We start from the raw sequence: 16556 nt of genomic DNA, 5'->3' as shown, positions 1-16556 counted from the left end.
AGAATATTAACAGTCTGGCTTATTTTGGTGTGTCCAGGACTGATTTGTTTACTGTGCAAACTAACACTCAAAACAATCATTAGTAAGGCAAAATCATATGATTAAACATTTGCTTAAAAAATGCATATATTAAAGCCTATCATAGAGAAGTTAAATAGAACCAGTAATAAATGAATAACTGATTGGGTGGGGGGGAGGGGAGAGGCTGGGAAGGGAGGTGAAGGGTAAACAAAGGAGGAGGCTGCAATGCTTGGTAAGAAATGTATGCATTATCCTGCCCATGTAATTGTAACCCCTCTGTACAGTATGTTCTCAAATAAAATAAAATAAAATTAAAAAAAAATAATGAATAACTGCTTTATTTATCTTGAGACAAACTATCAATAGTTTGGAAAGGCAAAACACTTCCTCATGTTCTCATCTCATGGTAAAAACTGTCTGGAATTAGGGGGCTGGGGAGGTGGCTCAGTGGTAGAGCACTTGCCTTGCATGCTCAAGGCCCTGGGTTCGATTCCTCAGCACCACATAAGCAAAAAGAAAAAATCCGGAAGTGGCACTGTGGCTCAAGTGGTAGAGCGCTAGCCTTGAGCTCAAGAGCTGAGGGACAGCGCCCAGGCCCAGAGTTCAGGCCCCACGACTGGACCCAAAAAAACAAAACAAAACAAAACAAAAAAACTGTCTGGAATTAGTATAATACCTGAGCATCCGAATGTGCTTCAAATTGTGCAATCCCACCTGTGCTTTGGTCAAAAGTATACATGAGGCGAATGTCTTCTTCATGTAATTCATGGCCTTCCACAACAATGCTCCCTATAGGAAAAGCAGACACCATGAGCTCCTCTTCAAGCACCTCTCTACCAGTGGTACTGTATTATACGCCTACCCCATTTTTGGTGCTATTAGGGGTGGAACTCAGGGCCTATGTTCTGTCATCTAACCTATATAACCCAGTCCTTTTGTGTGTTCATTTTTTCAAGTTAAGGGCCAGGAGCTGGCTTCTGACATATCCTCCTACCTAGAGCCTCCCAGGTACATGGGATGACAGGCTTGTGTCACCATGGCCAGTTTGATGTGTCTTGCTAATTTCCGCCTGGGCTTACTGTGAACTAAGGTATTTGTAATCTCTGCCTTTCAAATGGATGATATTATGGGTATGAGCCACTGGTTTAGCTTCAGAAGCCTGAATTTTAACAGTACATTATTACTAATTATGCTAGATATTCAATGGCATAGGGTGGGCACCTGTTTGTTAGATGGATGTGTGTGGTGGCTAGAGGTCATATTTATCTTTTCTGTAAATGATAAGAATAATCTTGTGTGAGTGTGTCCTAATCCTGAGGCTTGAACTCAGGGCCTGGATGCTGTACCTGAGCTTTTGTCCACTTGAGCAACAGCTCCACTTTGGGATTTTTTGGTGGCTAACTAAGACAAATGTCTCATGGACTTTCCTGTCCAGGTTGGCTTCAAAGCACAATTCTTAGACCTCAGCCTCCTAAAGATTATAAGTATGAACCACTATAGCCTGGCTACAGGAAAAAGTTTTTATTTATAGAAAGGATGTGATGATACATGTGTAACAAAAGCCTCCATATGAATTATCCCTTGGCCTGGACCTAAATGGGCCCTGTGTGAGCAGATACCTACCACTCTTCTGGAACTCTTCCAGCGCCTCACTGCTCAGCTGCTTGATGGCCATCATCACTGATTTAAAGGCTCCCTTTAGACGTTTCCCAAGGACCATGTGATCTGGTTCTGCCCTTAGTCGAATGCCGTATTTGTTTTTATCAGTAGATAGTGTAACTTTTCGAACATTCAATTCCTAGAGGTAGTACAAAAGAGAAAATAAAAATGTGAGAAATGAAACCACTTAACACAAAAATGTATTTGTGAATGTCCACGGCAGCACGACTCATACTAGATAAAAAGCAGAGACAGGGGCTGGGAAGTTGGCTCAGTGGTAGAGCGCTTGCCTTGCATGCCTGAGGCCCTGGGTTCGATTCCTCAGCACCACATAAGCAAAAAGAAAAAAGCTGGAAGTGGTGCTGTGGCTCAAGTGGTAGAGGGCTAGCCTTGAGCTGAAGAGCTGAAGGACAGCGCCCAGGCCCAAAGTTCAGGCCCCACGACTGGACCCAAAAAAAAAAAGCAGAGACAGCCCCAAAGTCCATCTGTCATGGGTAAACGCAACCTGGCATATTCATACAATGGTGTATTATTTAGCACCATAAAGGAATTATGCACTAATTCATGTTACTATGCAAATAAATGGTGAAAACACTACCTCTAGTGAAATAAGCCAGTGACAATAGATTATATAAATTGTGATTTCATTTATATGAAACATTCACAGTAGGCAAATTGAGAAGCAGAAAAAAGTTATGGCTGCCAAGGGCTGACTTTTTTATGTCTTTTGATGTTATAAGTCAAAATCAGGGCTTCACACTTCCTAGTCAAGTGCTTTGCTACTAAGCTACATCCCAGCTGGCAAAGGGTCAATTTTATGGGGAAAAGATATACTTGAAAATGTTCTAAACTTGTGATAATAGCTATGTAATTCTATAAATGTACTTAAGAACCACTTAGTTGTATGGTGTGTGTGTGTGTGTGTATGTATGTGTATAGTCTCATCACCAGATGCCAGTGGTTCACACCTGTAATCCTACTTACTCAGGAGACTGAGGTCTAAGGATCATGGTTCAAAGACAGCCTGGGCAGGAAAATCCATGAGAGTCTTATCTCCAATTAACCACCAGAAAACTGGAAGTGGTGTTGTGGCTTATAGTGTTAGACCACTAACCTGATCAAAAGCTCAGGGACAGCACCCAGCCCAAGTTCAAGCCCTATGACTAACAAAAAAAAAAAGTCTCTTATCAAGATCTATTGGCCTGGGTACTGGCCTAGAAAGCTGGGAGTAGGAGACAGGTTCTATGCCAGACTGGGCATAAATAATTCAAGATACTCCATGACAATGGAAGTTGAGTATGATGACACATATCTGTTATTCCAGCTATAGTGGAAAGCACAAAATAAAGACAATTTTGGTCTAGGTGCAGGAAGCAACTCTATCTCAAAAAACAAGCTAGGCACTGGTGGCTCACCTTTGCAATCCTAGCTACCAGGAGGCAGAGATTTTTTTTTTTTTGTCAGTTGTGGGGCTTGAACTCTGGGTCTGGGCACTGTCACTCAGCTCTTCAGCTCAGGCAAGTGGCTTACCACTTGGGCCACAGTGCCACTTCTGGTTTTCTGATAGTTAATTGGAGATAAGAGTCTCACAGACTTTCTGCCCAGGCTGGCTTTGACCTGCGATGCTCAGATCCCCGGAGTAGCTAGGATTACAGGTGTAAGCCACAGGTGCCTGGGCCAGAAGGCTGACATTTGAGGCTTGTAGTTCAAAGCCAGTCTGAGCAGTTAAGTCCATGAGACTTTTATCACCAAAAATTAGAAGCAGAGCTGTGGCTTGAATCATACAGTGAGTGCTAGCCATGAACAAAAAAAGCTAAGGGTAGCATTCAGGGTCTGAGTTCCAGACCCAGTATCAGAATAAAAGCAAAAATAAAAACTTCACAGAATATCGAAATGATCCTCTTAAAAAGTTTTTTTTTTTTAAAGATGAACCAATATAGGCACATTGTTTACCTTACCTCAATGATATACTTCTCCAAAGACTTGATATCTTTAAGAGCTTCTGGATCTTGATGGATAACAATAATTTCTTTCAAAGGATACTAGGAAGAAAAGGGAGAAAAAAGTTCACTAGGCAGCTAGTCCTCCAAATGGTAGAAAAATGGGATATGAAATGTTTATCTGAAACTCAAGTCCTAATGTTATTGTTAAGCTAAACTACTCTCATTGTAGAAAGGGAAAAAAACTCATAGCTGGGTGTTCTCTATATTAACAAAGCATTCCTAAGAAATAATCATTTATGTCTCTATAAAACAATAACAACAAAAAAAATCAAACCTTTATTGGAATAGTTTTGCGGTCCCGGATCACCCGTCCAAGTTCAATGACAGATTGCATTCTAGAAACGGCACCCTCAGTTTTCTTGTCAATCAGTTCCTCTCTGATTGGTAGAGGTAGGAATATAAAAGAGATGAGACTCAAAAGGTGAAACTCCCAAACAACAGTCTACACCACATGAAACAAAGGTCAGGCCAGAGATGGATGGGTTGGGCTAGGTTTCCTGGTGAGCATGTGGGAAAGGAAATCACTTGGGCTTGACTTGGAGGACACATAGTAAGCTTCCAAGGTGCCCTTGGATTCTGTTATTCTCTGCCCTTCTCCTTCCCCCCCAAGAATCCCTCCTACTACCTGCTAATACAGGCAGCATCCTGCAGCTCTAATAGCTTTGGTGGGATGAGTGCATGGAAGGGCTGGAGCAGGGAATGGTCTGTTGTCTGTGTTCCTTTCCTGAGGGCTTGGGCACCTATATGCAGCTCCTCTTCTTGTGGCCTATATAAAGGTTATCTATTTGATTCCTACCGAACATGTGGCAGCATGAGGTAGTGAATACTCAGTGTATCCTTGTCCTGGACAGAAGCAGGGTCTATGAGCATCTTTAGATTCTGGTACATCAATTCAGTGAGAAATGGAGTATAGGGAGCCTGTATGAGGACAGAGGACATCATGTTAGTTATATAGACATCACCAGCTGACCTCATTTATACTGAGAAACTGCAAGTAAACATTTTAGAGAATGACAGTGATACACAGACACAGATGTGAGATTACCAAACATGCCCTCTGAAAGGGAAATGACTTCATATTTAAGAAGAACAGTAGTAGGGCTACAGTGAGAGGATCCAAATGTATCTAGACTTCTGGATGTCTAAAAACTAGAATCTCCTGACCAAGTACCAGTGAAGTCAATATTTGTGAAGAACTGAATGTCAAACCCTAGAAACCTCATCTGTAATTGGGGGAAAATACTACCTGCCTCACAGGGCACAGGTGTATGAGGTTAGGCATGGAAGGCACAAGACTTGTATGAGGCAAATTCTCCTGTTAACGTTATGGAATTAATAGACAGCTTTTTATCATACTGGCATAGCAGAACAGGATACAGGGAATTAGTTTCTCACTTTGTTAATAGTTTGACTGACAGGAACTTGTTGAAACTATTACTTGCAAGCCAGGCACCAGTGATTCACAGTTGTAATCCCTGCTACTCAGGAGGCTGATATCTGAGGATCAGGGTTTGAAGCTACCTGGGGGCAGGAAAGTCTATGAAATTTACCTCCAATTAACCATCAAAAAGAGAGCTAGCCTTCAGAAAAAAAAAGCTAAAGGGCACCCAGGACCTAAGTGGGGTTTTTTTTTAATTTGTTTTTTTTGTAGATTGTAGGGCTTAAACTCTGGGCCTGAGCACTGTCCCTCAGCTCTTTAGCTCAAGGCTAGCGCTCTACCACTTGAGCTATAGCACCACTTCCAGTTTTCTGGTGGTTATATTGGCGGTAGGAGTCTCATAGACTTTCCTGCCTGGGCTGGCTTTAAACTACGATCCTCAGATCTTAGCCTCCTGAATAGCTAGGATTACAGGCAGTGGCTGGCTGAGGACCTGAGTTTAAGCCATGGTATTGGCACCAAAAAACACCAATTATACATGCATTTTTTTTGGGGGGGGGGGGGAGGGAAGGGTGGATAATTGGGGTTAAGAGTCACAGATATTCTTCTACCTGGGCTGGCTTCAAACTGCAGATCAGTAGCTAGGATTACAGGGGTGAGCCACATGTGCCTGGCTTGCATGTCTCCCCCCCCCCCCCCCCCCCGCCCCGCCTCCCACCATGCTGAGTTGAGAATGTTATCCTTGTATGGTTAGATATGTAAGTTCAGGAATCTTCTGGTTACTTATAATTATGGAACCCACTTCTTTCTAAGCACAGATCCTTGTCTGAATGTGACTATATTGCTGGAAATTAGGAATCTGTATTTCTTAAGCCCTTATTTGATATGTATAAGCTGGTGGGATTTTTGAAAAGGAACTAGGTTTGAGCTGTTTTAATACTTCTATACAAAATAGATGAATAGAGAACTATACCCAAAGGGCACTGCAAGTATCCCACAGCCCAGTGGTTCAGGAGGGGCCAAGCAATCTCACCATCAGTCTGCACAGAGAAAGCAGGACACTGAACAAGGTCTCCAGGGCCATGACACAATCTTCCAACCCATTTTCACCCTAGCAATTGAAAAGACAATCATTCAACTACTAAAAAGTCACTTACCATAAAACAAATGTTTATTAGAAAGAAGCAACCCACAAAGGTGGGCATTGGTGGCTCACACCTGCAACCCTAACTAATCAGGAGGCTAAGAGCTGAGGATTATGGTTCAAAGCTAGTTTGGGCAGGCAAGTTTGTGGACTTTTATCTACAATTAAGCATCAAAAAAGTCATATGTGGATGGAACTGTGGCTCAAGTGGTAGAGCACTAGACTTCAGAAAAAAAAAAATCAGGGACAGCACACAGGCACTGAGTTCAAGCCCCAGGACCAGCACAAAAATCCTACTAAACCAACAGGCAAGGCAAGAAACCAGAGCAAGAAGAAATGGCAACTACCAGTGCTTGGGGTCATGCTCCATAGTTGTTCTGCAGGGCCTCAAGGAAAGTCAGAAGGGAGGATAGGAAGGGGCAGGCATACGTCTGTTTCTTGCTAAAGTATGGGCTTGGATTAGGATTCACCTACTTTTTTCCAACGTTGTTGGCATGAGGCATATGTCAGCTTCTCTTCATTAAGATGATTTTTATTGTCTGAGATCCTTCCTTTCTTAGCCTCCCAATCAGTGCTCAGCTTTTTTTCTTTTTTTTGGGGGGGGGGGGGGCGGGTCTGGTTGTGGGGCCTGAACTTTGGGCATGGGCGCTGTCCCTCAGCTCTTCAGCTCAAGGCTAGTGCTCTACCACTTGAGCCACAGCACCACTTCTGGCTTTTTTCTTTTTGCTTATGTGGTGCTGAGGAATCGAACCCAGGGCCTCTTGCATGCAAGGCAAGCGCTCTACCACTGAGCCACCTTCCCACCCCCACAGCTTTCTTAGGGCTTACCAGTCTTAGGGCTTGAACTCAGGGCCTGGGCACTGTCCCTGAGCTTTTTATATATATATATATTTTATTGTAAAGATACTGTACAGAGAGGTAATAAGTACATTTCCTATCAAGCTCCCTGAGCTTCTCTTGCTTAAGGCTAGCACTCTATCACTTGAGCCTCAGAGCCACTTCTGGCCTTTTCTGTTTATGTGGTACTGGGGAATCAAACCCAGGGCTTCATGCATTCTAGGCAAAAACTCTACTACTAACCTACATTCCCAGCCCCACAGCTGTTTTTTCTTTTCTTTCTTGTGTGTATATGTGTGTGTTTACCCTTCAAGTAGTACTGGGTTGTGAATGTAGGGCCTTGCACTTGCTAGGCAAATACTCTACCACTTGAGCCATACATTCAGCCCTGTTTTGCTTTTAGTTATTTTTTAGGTGGGGTCTCACATTTTTGTCTAGGGCCAACTTCACATCACAAACCTCTACCTATACCTCCTAAGTAGTCAGGATGATAGGCAAAGTACCACTATTCCTAGCAGTGTTGACTAAGATGAATCATTAATAACTTTTTGTCTGAACTGGCCTCAAACGACCATACTATCTCAATCTCTGCCTCTTGGGTAGCTAAGATTACAGGCATGAATCACCATGTTTGGCCCCTTGATTTATTTTTTTGGGATAGTGTTTTGTGTCCAGGGCTGGCCTCCCAGCCTGGTAGATCCTTCTACCTATGTTCCTCACATAAATTGGGATTGTAGGAATGAGCTACTGTACCTGGTTTTCCACTGTTATTTTACATGGAGTTAAGTAATGAGATGGGCTCATGTATCTTAATTATAAATATGTAATATATAGTAATATATAATATACATATATATTACATATCTATCAGAAATATACATGTATCCTAAATATATATACATATATATACACACACACATATATGTATGTATGTATGTATGTATGTGTGTTCATGTATCCTACATCCCCAACAGCTAAGAAGAGTTTTGTGGACAGCAAACACTTGATAAATCACCGTTTCTCTAGGAGGTAGAAGCAAGGAAGTGCCTCTCTCAAGACCTCAGCTATACCTGAGAAATCCAACTGCAAGACATTTGCTCTATTCAGTTCTACATGGGACTCACCACTTTTCCCCTAAGATGACATGTCCACAGTTGTCGTATGAAAATACACAAAATGACTCCCCCCCCGCAAATGACTCTTACAGGTTCCTATCAAATGGCAATAACTACAGTTAATATACAACATAAAAGGAAAAGAAAAAGCTTCAAAACCAGAATTTCCGACAATGTTATTCTCCCCTTTGGCTGTTCTCATGCTCTTTCAACTCTCAAACATCATGCACTTTTAGCTTTACCCAACAGCACTTACCTTTAATCTTCTGCGGTTCATTCTGACATACCAATTGGTGAGAGTATCCACAAACTTGACCAGGCGAGGCACTACAGTATAAAGCCTGTAAGCTACAAGTAAGAGAATCAAACTCAAGCAACCTAGGCCAGGCCTTGGGATGGAGGGATGGACACAATAAAGAACAAGCAGCCTCTAATACGCAGGGTCTTCATGCATTAAGGAAACGAGAGTCAGACTGAAGGAAACACAAATGGCTAATCCATAAAGGATGTACTATATATCCTAAATTATTTCAAGAGTGCAAAACACTTTTCACTTTCTTGGAAGCTTAAGATTCTGGGAAGTTCAGGGTTCAACTCTTTTGTTTTGTTTTGTGCTGGTATTGGAGTTTGAACTTGGCTTGAGTGTTATACCTAAGTTTTTTCTCTCAAGGCTGGTACTCTACCACTTGAGCCAAGCTCCATTTGTGGCTTTTGCTGGTTAACTAGAAATAAAGAGTGTCTTAACCTTCAGATTTCAACCTACTGAATAGCTAAGATTATAGGTGTAAGCTACTAGTATCTGACATGGGTTCAACTCTTAAGAGAATAAATGAGCCTCATACATAATGGGCAGCTAACTAGGGCCACCAATAGTAACTAAATGATGCAATCACAAATCTATGAGACAGGATCTCCTTGTTCTCCCAGATGTGAGGGCCATGGGCATGGAGGTTATGCTGGCCAGGTTGGGTTCTAAATTTAGTATGTTTGCCTTCTTGCATATGAACCACTCATGTAACTAGTGAACTCTAATTCCTAGGTAGACTGGCTCAGATTGGGTTACAGACTTTCCAGATCCAGCTTCATGAAAGTATTGGCAACTGGTGATGAAAGATGGCAGGAGCCTGGTGCAATAATCCTGTTTCCCCCCACTTGTACAATGCCTGAGTGTGTGGGGAGAGGCGGCATGCTTCCAGCACCATTGTTCCCTGGCAGAAGTCAGCCTTGTAGTGGCTTCCATCTCCATTATATTAATAGAACCAACAGTCTCTTGATTGTGATCTTTATGCATGTTTAGTGCAGTGATCACATTTTGTCACACTTGTAGTATTATTAGAGACTCCAAGTCCTGGGGGGTGGGAAGAAGGGTGTGGGCAGACTAACTACAGGTCTCTTGCTCTGACCAGAGGGTGCTGTCAAACAGGGTACAGGAAAGACAGGTTAATTTTCCTGGGGTGCACAGAGATCACACACTTGTTGCCCTCACTGTGTTGATGGGTATCTGCCTTTCTACTTACGAGAAACTCTGAGTTATCTGAGAAAATAGTTTCTGTACTCAGGCTGTGTCTATCACAAATATAATCTACTTTCCCAACCTTGTACAAAACCAAACTAAATGTTGCTACTTAGCAGAAATATGGGGGAAAAAATCTATATAATTATGGCTATTCCAATTTTTATATTTTTATGTAGCGGGACTATTTTTATTTTTTATTTTTGTGCAGTTAGAAGGGCTTGAATTCAGGGCCTCATACTCTTGCTTAGCTTTTTCCACTAAGGTTGGTACTTTACCACTTGAGCCAAAACTCCAGTTCTGGCATTTTGTTGGTTAACTGGAGATTCTAAGAGTCTCTTGGATTTGCTTGCTCAGGCTGGCTTTGAACCAGAATCCTCAGATTTCAGCCTTCTGAGTACTAGGATTACAGGTGTGAGCTCAAGTGCCTGGCTCAAGGATTATTGTATTTAACAATGAAAGCCTCTACTCTTCTGTAGGGGAAATGAGGTTGCCAGTCTCCTCATAAAGGTACCCAAGGCCTCTGAAACAAACCTTTCTATATGCCTTAACAAAATGGCAAGTACCCAGAAGACACTTATAAAAAGAATAAACAGTTCTTATCCATGGGATAAGAGCCTGAGAGAAACTTACCTGCCATTTCAGTCTCAAAGAACCCTATGAGTGACTGCATGAAGGATAGGATCCATCGATCTGTGATGTTAGGGCTTTCTTTAACTGTGTTCTCATTGTAAAGGAATTCTATTTCTTCCTCCTAAAAATGGAAAAATTAATTGCCTGGGGGGAAATTACATCACTAAAATGGAAAGGAAACAGCACAAAATCTGTGTTTGCAGCCTAAACTTCTGTTATTTAGTACTATTTCCAAGACAAGTACTAACTTGGGACATAATGTCTTAAATTAATTATGGTAATAAGTGATAAAACTCTTATACTACTGCACTAAAGAGCGGCTCTAAAGCTGGGTGCCAGTGGCTCACACCTGTAATACTAGCTACACAAGAGGCTAAGATCTAAGGATTGTAGTTTAAAGCCAGTCTGGACAGAAGAGACCTGTGAGACTATTCTCCAATGAACCATTCAAAAACCAGATGTAGAGTTGTGGCTCAAAGTGGTAGAGCTCTAGGCTTGAGCAAAACAGCTCAGGGACAGTGCCTAGGTTCTGAGTTCAAGCCCCATGACAGACAAAAAAAAAAAAAAAAAAAAAAAAAAAAAGAAAGTGATTCTAAATTGATATTTGAAAATACTGTGTAGGACTTGATTTCTTTCTACTCTGCACTTATCTTTCTTGATCCTAAAGGCCTTTTTACCTATCTTTGCTCTGAAAGCCCAACTCCCTTCATGGTCTGGTTTTCATGTAGCACCAGCACCAACTGTCAGGGCAGAGGTAATAGAATTTCTCCCCATAATTAAGTGTCTCATGGTAGGTGCAGTCTATGTCTTTATTTTTGTGCCAATCTTGGGGCTTGGAGGGCCTGGGTGCTGTTACTGAGGTTTTTTTCTCAAGGCAAGTGCTTGTACTACTTGATCTACAACTCCACTGTTGGCTTTTTTGTAGTTAACTGGAGGTAAGAGTCACAGACTTTCATGTTCAGGCTGACTTGGAATCTTGATCCTCAGATCTCAGCCTTCCAAGTAGCCACCAATGCTCAGTTTATGTCTTTTTTTTTTTTTTTTGGTCGGTCGTGGGGCTTGAACTCTGGGCCTGGGTGCTGTCCCTTAGCTTTTCAGCTCAAGGCTAGAGCTCTTTCACCTGACCCACTGTGCCACTTCAGGTTTTCTGAGTGGTTATTGGAGATAAGGGTCTCATGGACTTTCCTGCCCGGGCTGGCTTTGAACCACGGTCCTCAGATCTCAGCCTCCTGAGTAGCTAGGGTTACAGGTGTGAGCCACCAGCGCCCGGCAGTTTATGTCTTCTTAATGTTCCTGGTAGGGACCCTCACCATGGGCAGCAGTATTGCTTTTTTGTTTAATTCCACACCATCATTTGTAGAGCATACCTGTCTTCTAAGGACTGCCTTCCCTACTTGGCAGGATCACATGCAGAAAAGGTGGAAGGGTTACAAAGAGAAGAACAGCTAGGAGCTCAGGAACATGTTTGTCTTTTTTAGTTACCAGGGAAAAGCATGACTGGGAGGCTCAGGGTGCCCTTACTAGCAGAAGCTGGACTAAATACAGAGGAAAATCACACACTCACTAAATAGAACAGTTACTATAAGTTCTGTTGTTAGATAGTGGGATAACAGGATGAGCGGCTTGGAGCTAACACCACCTTAGTCTTAATGCACACAAAGGAACATGTATTGGTGATAAAGATGATGGGCCCTAGCAATGGCCAACTCAGGACAGAGGATGGGTCTGAGCCCAAGAACTTCTCAGCATGGGTTTCCTGGATGGGCAGAGATCACCACTCTGAAGGACACATGCACACATATCACAACTGGCATTTTCAATCTTAACAACCTATCTAGAGCTGCTGTCACAAACCAATGCCAATCTAGAGTGGTCTTCCCTGACCACCCTCTCAAACAGGTGACCCTATCCCCCAGGCTCTGTCTCTACCCTTCATTCAGGTGCTTACTCTTGATAGACTTTTGTTGCTGTGGTACTGGAGCTTGAACTCAGGGCCTCATGTTCTTGCTTGTTTTTTTTGTTTTGTTTTTTTCCCATTCAAGCCTGGCATTTTACAGCTTGACCTACACCCTTACTTCTGACCTTCTGCTGGATAAGGAGTTAAAGAGTCTTCAGGAATATTTCTGCCTGGATTGGCTTTGATCTGCGATTCTTAGATCTCAGCCTCCTGAGTAGCTGGAATTACAAGCATGAGCTACCAGCACCCAGTTCTAGTAGCTAATTCTTATAATTTCTCCCCCAGTTTTACACCCCATTGGTTCCCTGAGGGGAAGGAATGTCACTTAACATGGAATGCCTGCAAACCAGAGCTGACTGATGAACCAAATATGCGATATTACTCTTCTTCTTCTTCTTCTTTTTTTTTGTCAAGCATGGGGCTTTAAACTCAGAACCTGAGCGCTGTCCCTTAGCTCTTTTGCTTAAGGCTAGCCTCTTAACACTTTGAGCACAGTGCCAGTTCTGGTTTTCTGGTGGTTAATTGGTGATAAGAGTCTCACAGACTTTCCTGTTCTGGCTAGCTGTGAACCACGACCATCAGATCTCAGGCATCTGTGTTGCTAGGATTACAGGAGTGAGCTACCAGTGCCCGACTGACACAACCTCTTCTTTGGGGAAGGTTCATGTCTCCTCTATGAGACACACAGGACCCCAGACAGCTGTACCAACTTGGTGTATGGCTTTTCCAGGGCTCCCCATCCGTGGACAGTAGAAAAATGTGACCTTGAGGACCTACACTAAGCTTCATCTCATGGCTCAGCCAAAACACAGTCCACTGGGCTGGGAAGGTGGCTCAGTGGTACAGTGTGTTTGCCTCGCATGCATGAGGCCCTGGGTTTGATTCCTCAGTACCACATGAACAGAAAAAGCCAGAAGTGGCACTGTGGCTCAAGAGGTAGAGTGTTAGCCTTAAGCTGAAGAGCTGAGGGACAGCACCCAGGCCCAGAATTCAAGCCCCACGACCGACATAAAAAAAATAAAACAAAAAACCCCACAGTTCATCGTAGTACATACCTTGTGAAGTCTCATGACATTCTGGATGAAGAAACGATATGCATTGTACCAGGGGAGCAATACATCCTTCAGAACGTCCCGCACACCTTCCTCCTTAAAGCGGAGATTTTCTGCTCTCACCACAGGGGAATTAATCAGATATAACCTGAAGAGGGAGATATTTCATGCAGGAAAGTTCCATAGCAAAGCAAATATTGACATACTAACAGGGCAAGATTTAAACTATATACTTTCTACAAAATGGGAAGCTTGTGAATATGCTAAACAGTCAATTTGCAACACATAGAGTTCTTACTTTGTGTATGACACCTAACAAATTAAAGGATAGAACCAGATGGAACCCCATAGCAAAACATGGCAGGAACAAGAGGAGGGTTGGTCAGATCCTTATCATGAGCCAGTTCCTCTGTTCTATGGATACTAGTCATATTCCTGGCATAGGAGAACATGGGTTCAACAGGAACAGCTGTCCCAGAATAAGTGCAGTCTAGAACGTCGGTAGCAGAGGTCAAGGATGCTGCTAAACATCTCTAGGACAGCCCTTGCAATAAAACAGCCTCTGATCTTAGGCTATGCATGACTGTGTCTGATGGTACAAGCTATGGGGCTGGGAGTAAGTTTTACCTAGGACTTAAGGATGCTAAAGATGACGTTTATGTCCCTTTCAACTCGAAGAATGTGTAATTTCATGATCATGGCTACTTGAAGCAATGGCTCTAACGTCTTCTAAATGGTTCTGCAACTTCTTCAATATTAATTTTTTATTCTTGTATAAAGGTATCCTCGGGCTGGGAAGGTGGCTCAGAGGTAGAGCGCTTGCCTTGCATGCATGAGACCCTGGGTTTGATTCCTCAGCACCACATAAGCAAAAAGAAAAAAGCTGGAAGTGGCGCTGTGGCTCAAGTGGTAGAGTGCTAGCCTTGAGCTGAAAAGCTGAGGGACAGTGCCCAGGCCCAGAGTTCAGGCCCTACGACCGGACCAAAAAAAAAAAAAAAAAAAAAAGGTATCCTATAATGGTTCTAAAAATCTAAAATAAAATGGACAATGGGATAATTCTACTACAAATAAGGAATCTAAAAGGAAGCATAATAGAGCAAGCCCAGGGATGCCTTAGATGGCTCATAAAATCTAGAATAAGTCTTCCACAAATAGACTATTAGGTTAGAAATATCTTATTTTAAAAACTATGCTTAGGATTTAAAATTAGCAACTATATCAATGTAATGTTCCATATAACATAGATCCATAGTTAAAAACAAATTTAAGATTTTGATTAGTAGGATTGGAGATGCTGTCATAAAAAGCGAAAAGCAGTCGCAAGGCAAAGTACTGGTTAGTACCTGAGTGCATCAGCACCATACTTCTGGATGATCATAATCGGATCTGGATAGTTCTTTTTTCTTTTGCTCATTTTTTGTCCATCACTGTAAAAGAAAAGGAAGATGTCAATTAGACAAATAAGTGACCCTTCCACATGAACACAGATTATTTGCAGAAAGAAATACATAAATGCATGTCTGTATTAAATTACATTAACTTAGATACAACTAGTGAGTGTTAAGGCACAACAATAAGGTAGCTTTGTTGACTCTAAATACCATGATTAAATCTATGGATAAAGCTTCAGGGTAGATTAGAGAAGATGCCTAGCATTTATCAAAGAAAAATGAAAACTTAGCACTCACAAAAAAATGTACACAAATGTTTATGATAACTTTCTTCACAATCACCAAACAAAGAACCCAGATTGCCTTCCAGAGGTAGAAAGCTGGGAAGTGTGAGACCCTGGCTTTGAACCCAAAAACAAAATAAAACAAAAAAAGTGAAATGTAAAATGAAAAGTTTTGTTTTTTTTTGATGGAGGTACTGGGGCTTGAACTCAAGGGCCTCACACTCACACATTCACTTGACATTTTTATTCAAGGCTAGTGCTCTATCCAGCCCCATATCAAGCTTTTTGCTAGTTAACCGAAGATAAAAGTCCCATGTACTTTCTGCCTGGGCTGGCTTTGAACCTTAATTCTTAGATCTCAGCCTCATGTGCAGCGAGGACTACAGGCATGAGCTACCTATGTCCAGTTGAAAAGATTTTCTTATATCTATGTGCAACATCCAGACCTCTGAGGAATTCCGCTGAATGGAAAAGGGTTAATCTTCCAAAATTATATATTAGATGTCTAATTTTATTGTTGTTTGCTTGTTTTGGTGCCATTCTTAGGGCTTGAACTCAGGGCCTGGACACTGTCCCTAAGCTTTTGTGTTCAAGGCTATCACTTTACCAGTTGAGCCACAGCTCCACTGCTGGCTTTTTCCTGTGCTGGCTGACTTTCATTCTGGATATTCAGATCTCAGCCTCCTGAGTATCTAGGATTACAGGCAAGAGCCACCAGTGCCTAGCCATGGATATATAATATTCTTAAAATGATGAAATCACAGAGATGGAGAAAAGGATACTAGAGATTGGGAATGGTGTGTCAAGGGTTCATGTGGGGTAAATAATGTTATAAAGACTAACAGAGATTTTTTTATGGTATTGAGTGCCTGGGTGGAGTATGACCTGACTTTCAGTAGCTCTGATCCTGACATTCATACCTCTGGAACTCAGAGGTATAAACTGCCTATTTGTCAGGTGCCAGTGTCTCATACCTGTAACCCTAGCTACTCAAGAGGCTGAGATCTGAGGATAACAGATCAAAGCCAGCCTGGGCAGGAAAATCCATGAGACTCTTATCTCTAATTAACCACCAAAAACCCAGAAGTGGTGGCTCAAGTGGTACAGTGGTAGTCTTGAGCAACAAAACCAGAGCTAGTGTTGAGGCCATGAGTTGAAGCCCTGGGGCTGGCAAAAGCAAAGCAAAACAAAGCAAAACAAGAAACAAACAAAAATCCCCAAGCAACAACAACAACAACAAAAAACCCACTACATTTCAGGAATGATGGCCAGAGTAAGTAAGATCTATAAGGAAAATGCCAAGTTAAGTAAGTTATAAGCATTGCCTGACAATGAGTCAGTCATTCCATTGCTTCTGATTCACAATGTACAGTCTTCTTTAGAAAACAATGGACATGTGAAATCAGAAAACTAAAGGTGGACATACACACAGGAATGGTAATAAAAAGGAGGAATTGGCACCAGCTGTAGTGCTGTAGGCTTCTAATCCCATAACTTGGAAGGATGTGGCAAGTATAAAGATTCCAAGTTTGAAGCCAAACTATACAGTGATACTATGTCTTTAAAAAA

At 42.1% G+C, this 16556-nt stretch overlaps 1 protein-coding gene and 1 non-coding gene across 3 annotated transcripts in view; both read right to left on the bottom strand.

The window, feature by feature from the left end:
• The window catches only part of Iars1 (isoleucyl-tRNA synthetase 1), a 72789-nt gene that overhangs the window by 17567 nt on the left and 38666 nt on the right, over positions 1-16556 (bottom strand). Inside the window, exons 18-27 of one of the 2 annotated variants that reach the window (XM_042686566.1) lie at positions 14656-14739; positions 13316-13460; positions 10304-10424; positions 8414-8505; positions 6095-6172; positions 4480-4601; positions 3958-4060; positions 3639-3722; positions 1641-1819; positions 698-806 (exon numbers count right to left, since the gene is read on the bottom strand). In XM_042686566.1, the coding sequence (XP_042542500.1) occupies positions 698-806; positions 1641-1819; positions 3639-3722; positions 3958-4060; positions 4480-4601; positions 6095-6172; positions 8414-8505; positions 10304-10424; positions 13316-13460; positions 14656-14739 (1117 nt within the window). Of the gene's footprint in view, positions 1-697; positions 811-1640; positions 1820-3638; positions 3723-3957; positions 4061-4479; positions 4602-6094; positions 6173-8413; positions 8506-10303; positions 10425-13315; positions 13461-14655; positions 14740-16556 lie in introns of both variants that reach the window. The other variant, XM_042686565.1, reaches the window with a different exon arrangement.
• On the bottom strand, positions 6938-7010 carry Trnaa-ugc. Its single transcript has one exon. It is a non-coding gene; the product is annotated as a tRNA-Ala (tRNA).

Source organism: Dipodomys spectabilis, unplaced genomic scaffold (assembly GCF_019054845.1).
Source record: "Dipodomys spectabilis isolate Male_0828 unplaced genomic scaffold, ASM1905484v1 ptg000098l, whole genome shotgun sequence".
NCBI classification, from domain to species: Eukaryota; Metazoa; Chordata; class Mammalia; order Rodentia; family Heteromyidae; genus Dipodomys; species Dipodomys spectabilis.
The sequence above is the reverse complement of the archived record's forward strand: the minus strand, read 5'-3'. Positions and strand labels throughout refer to the sequence as shown.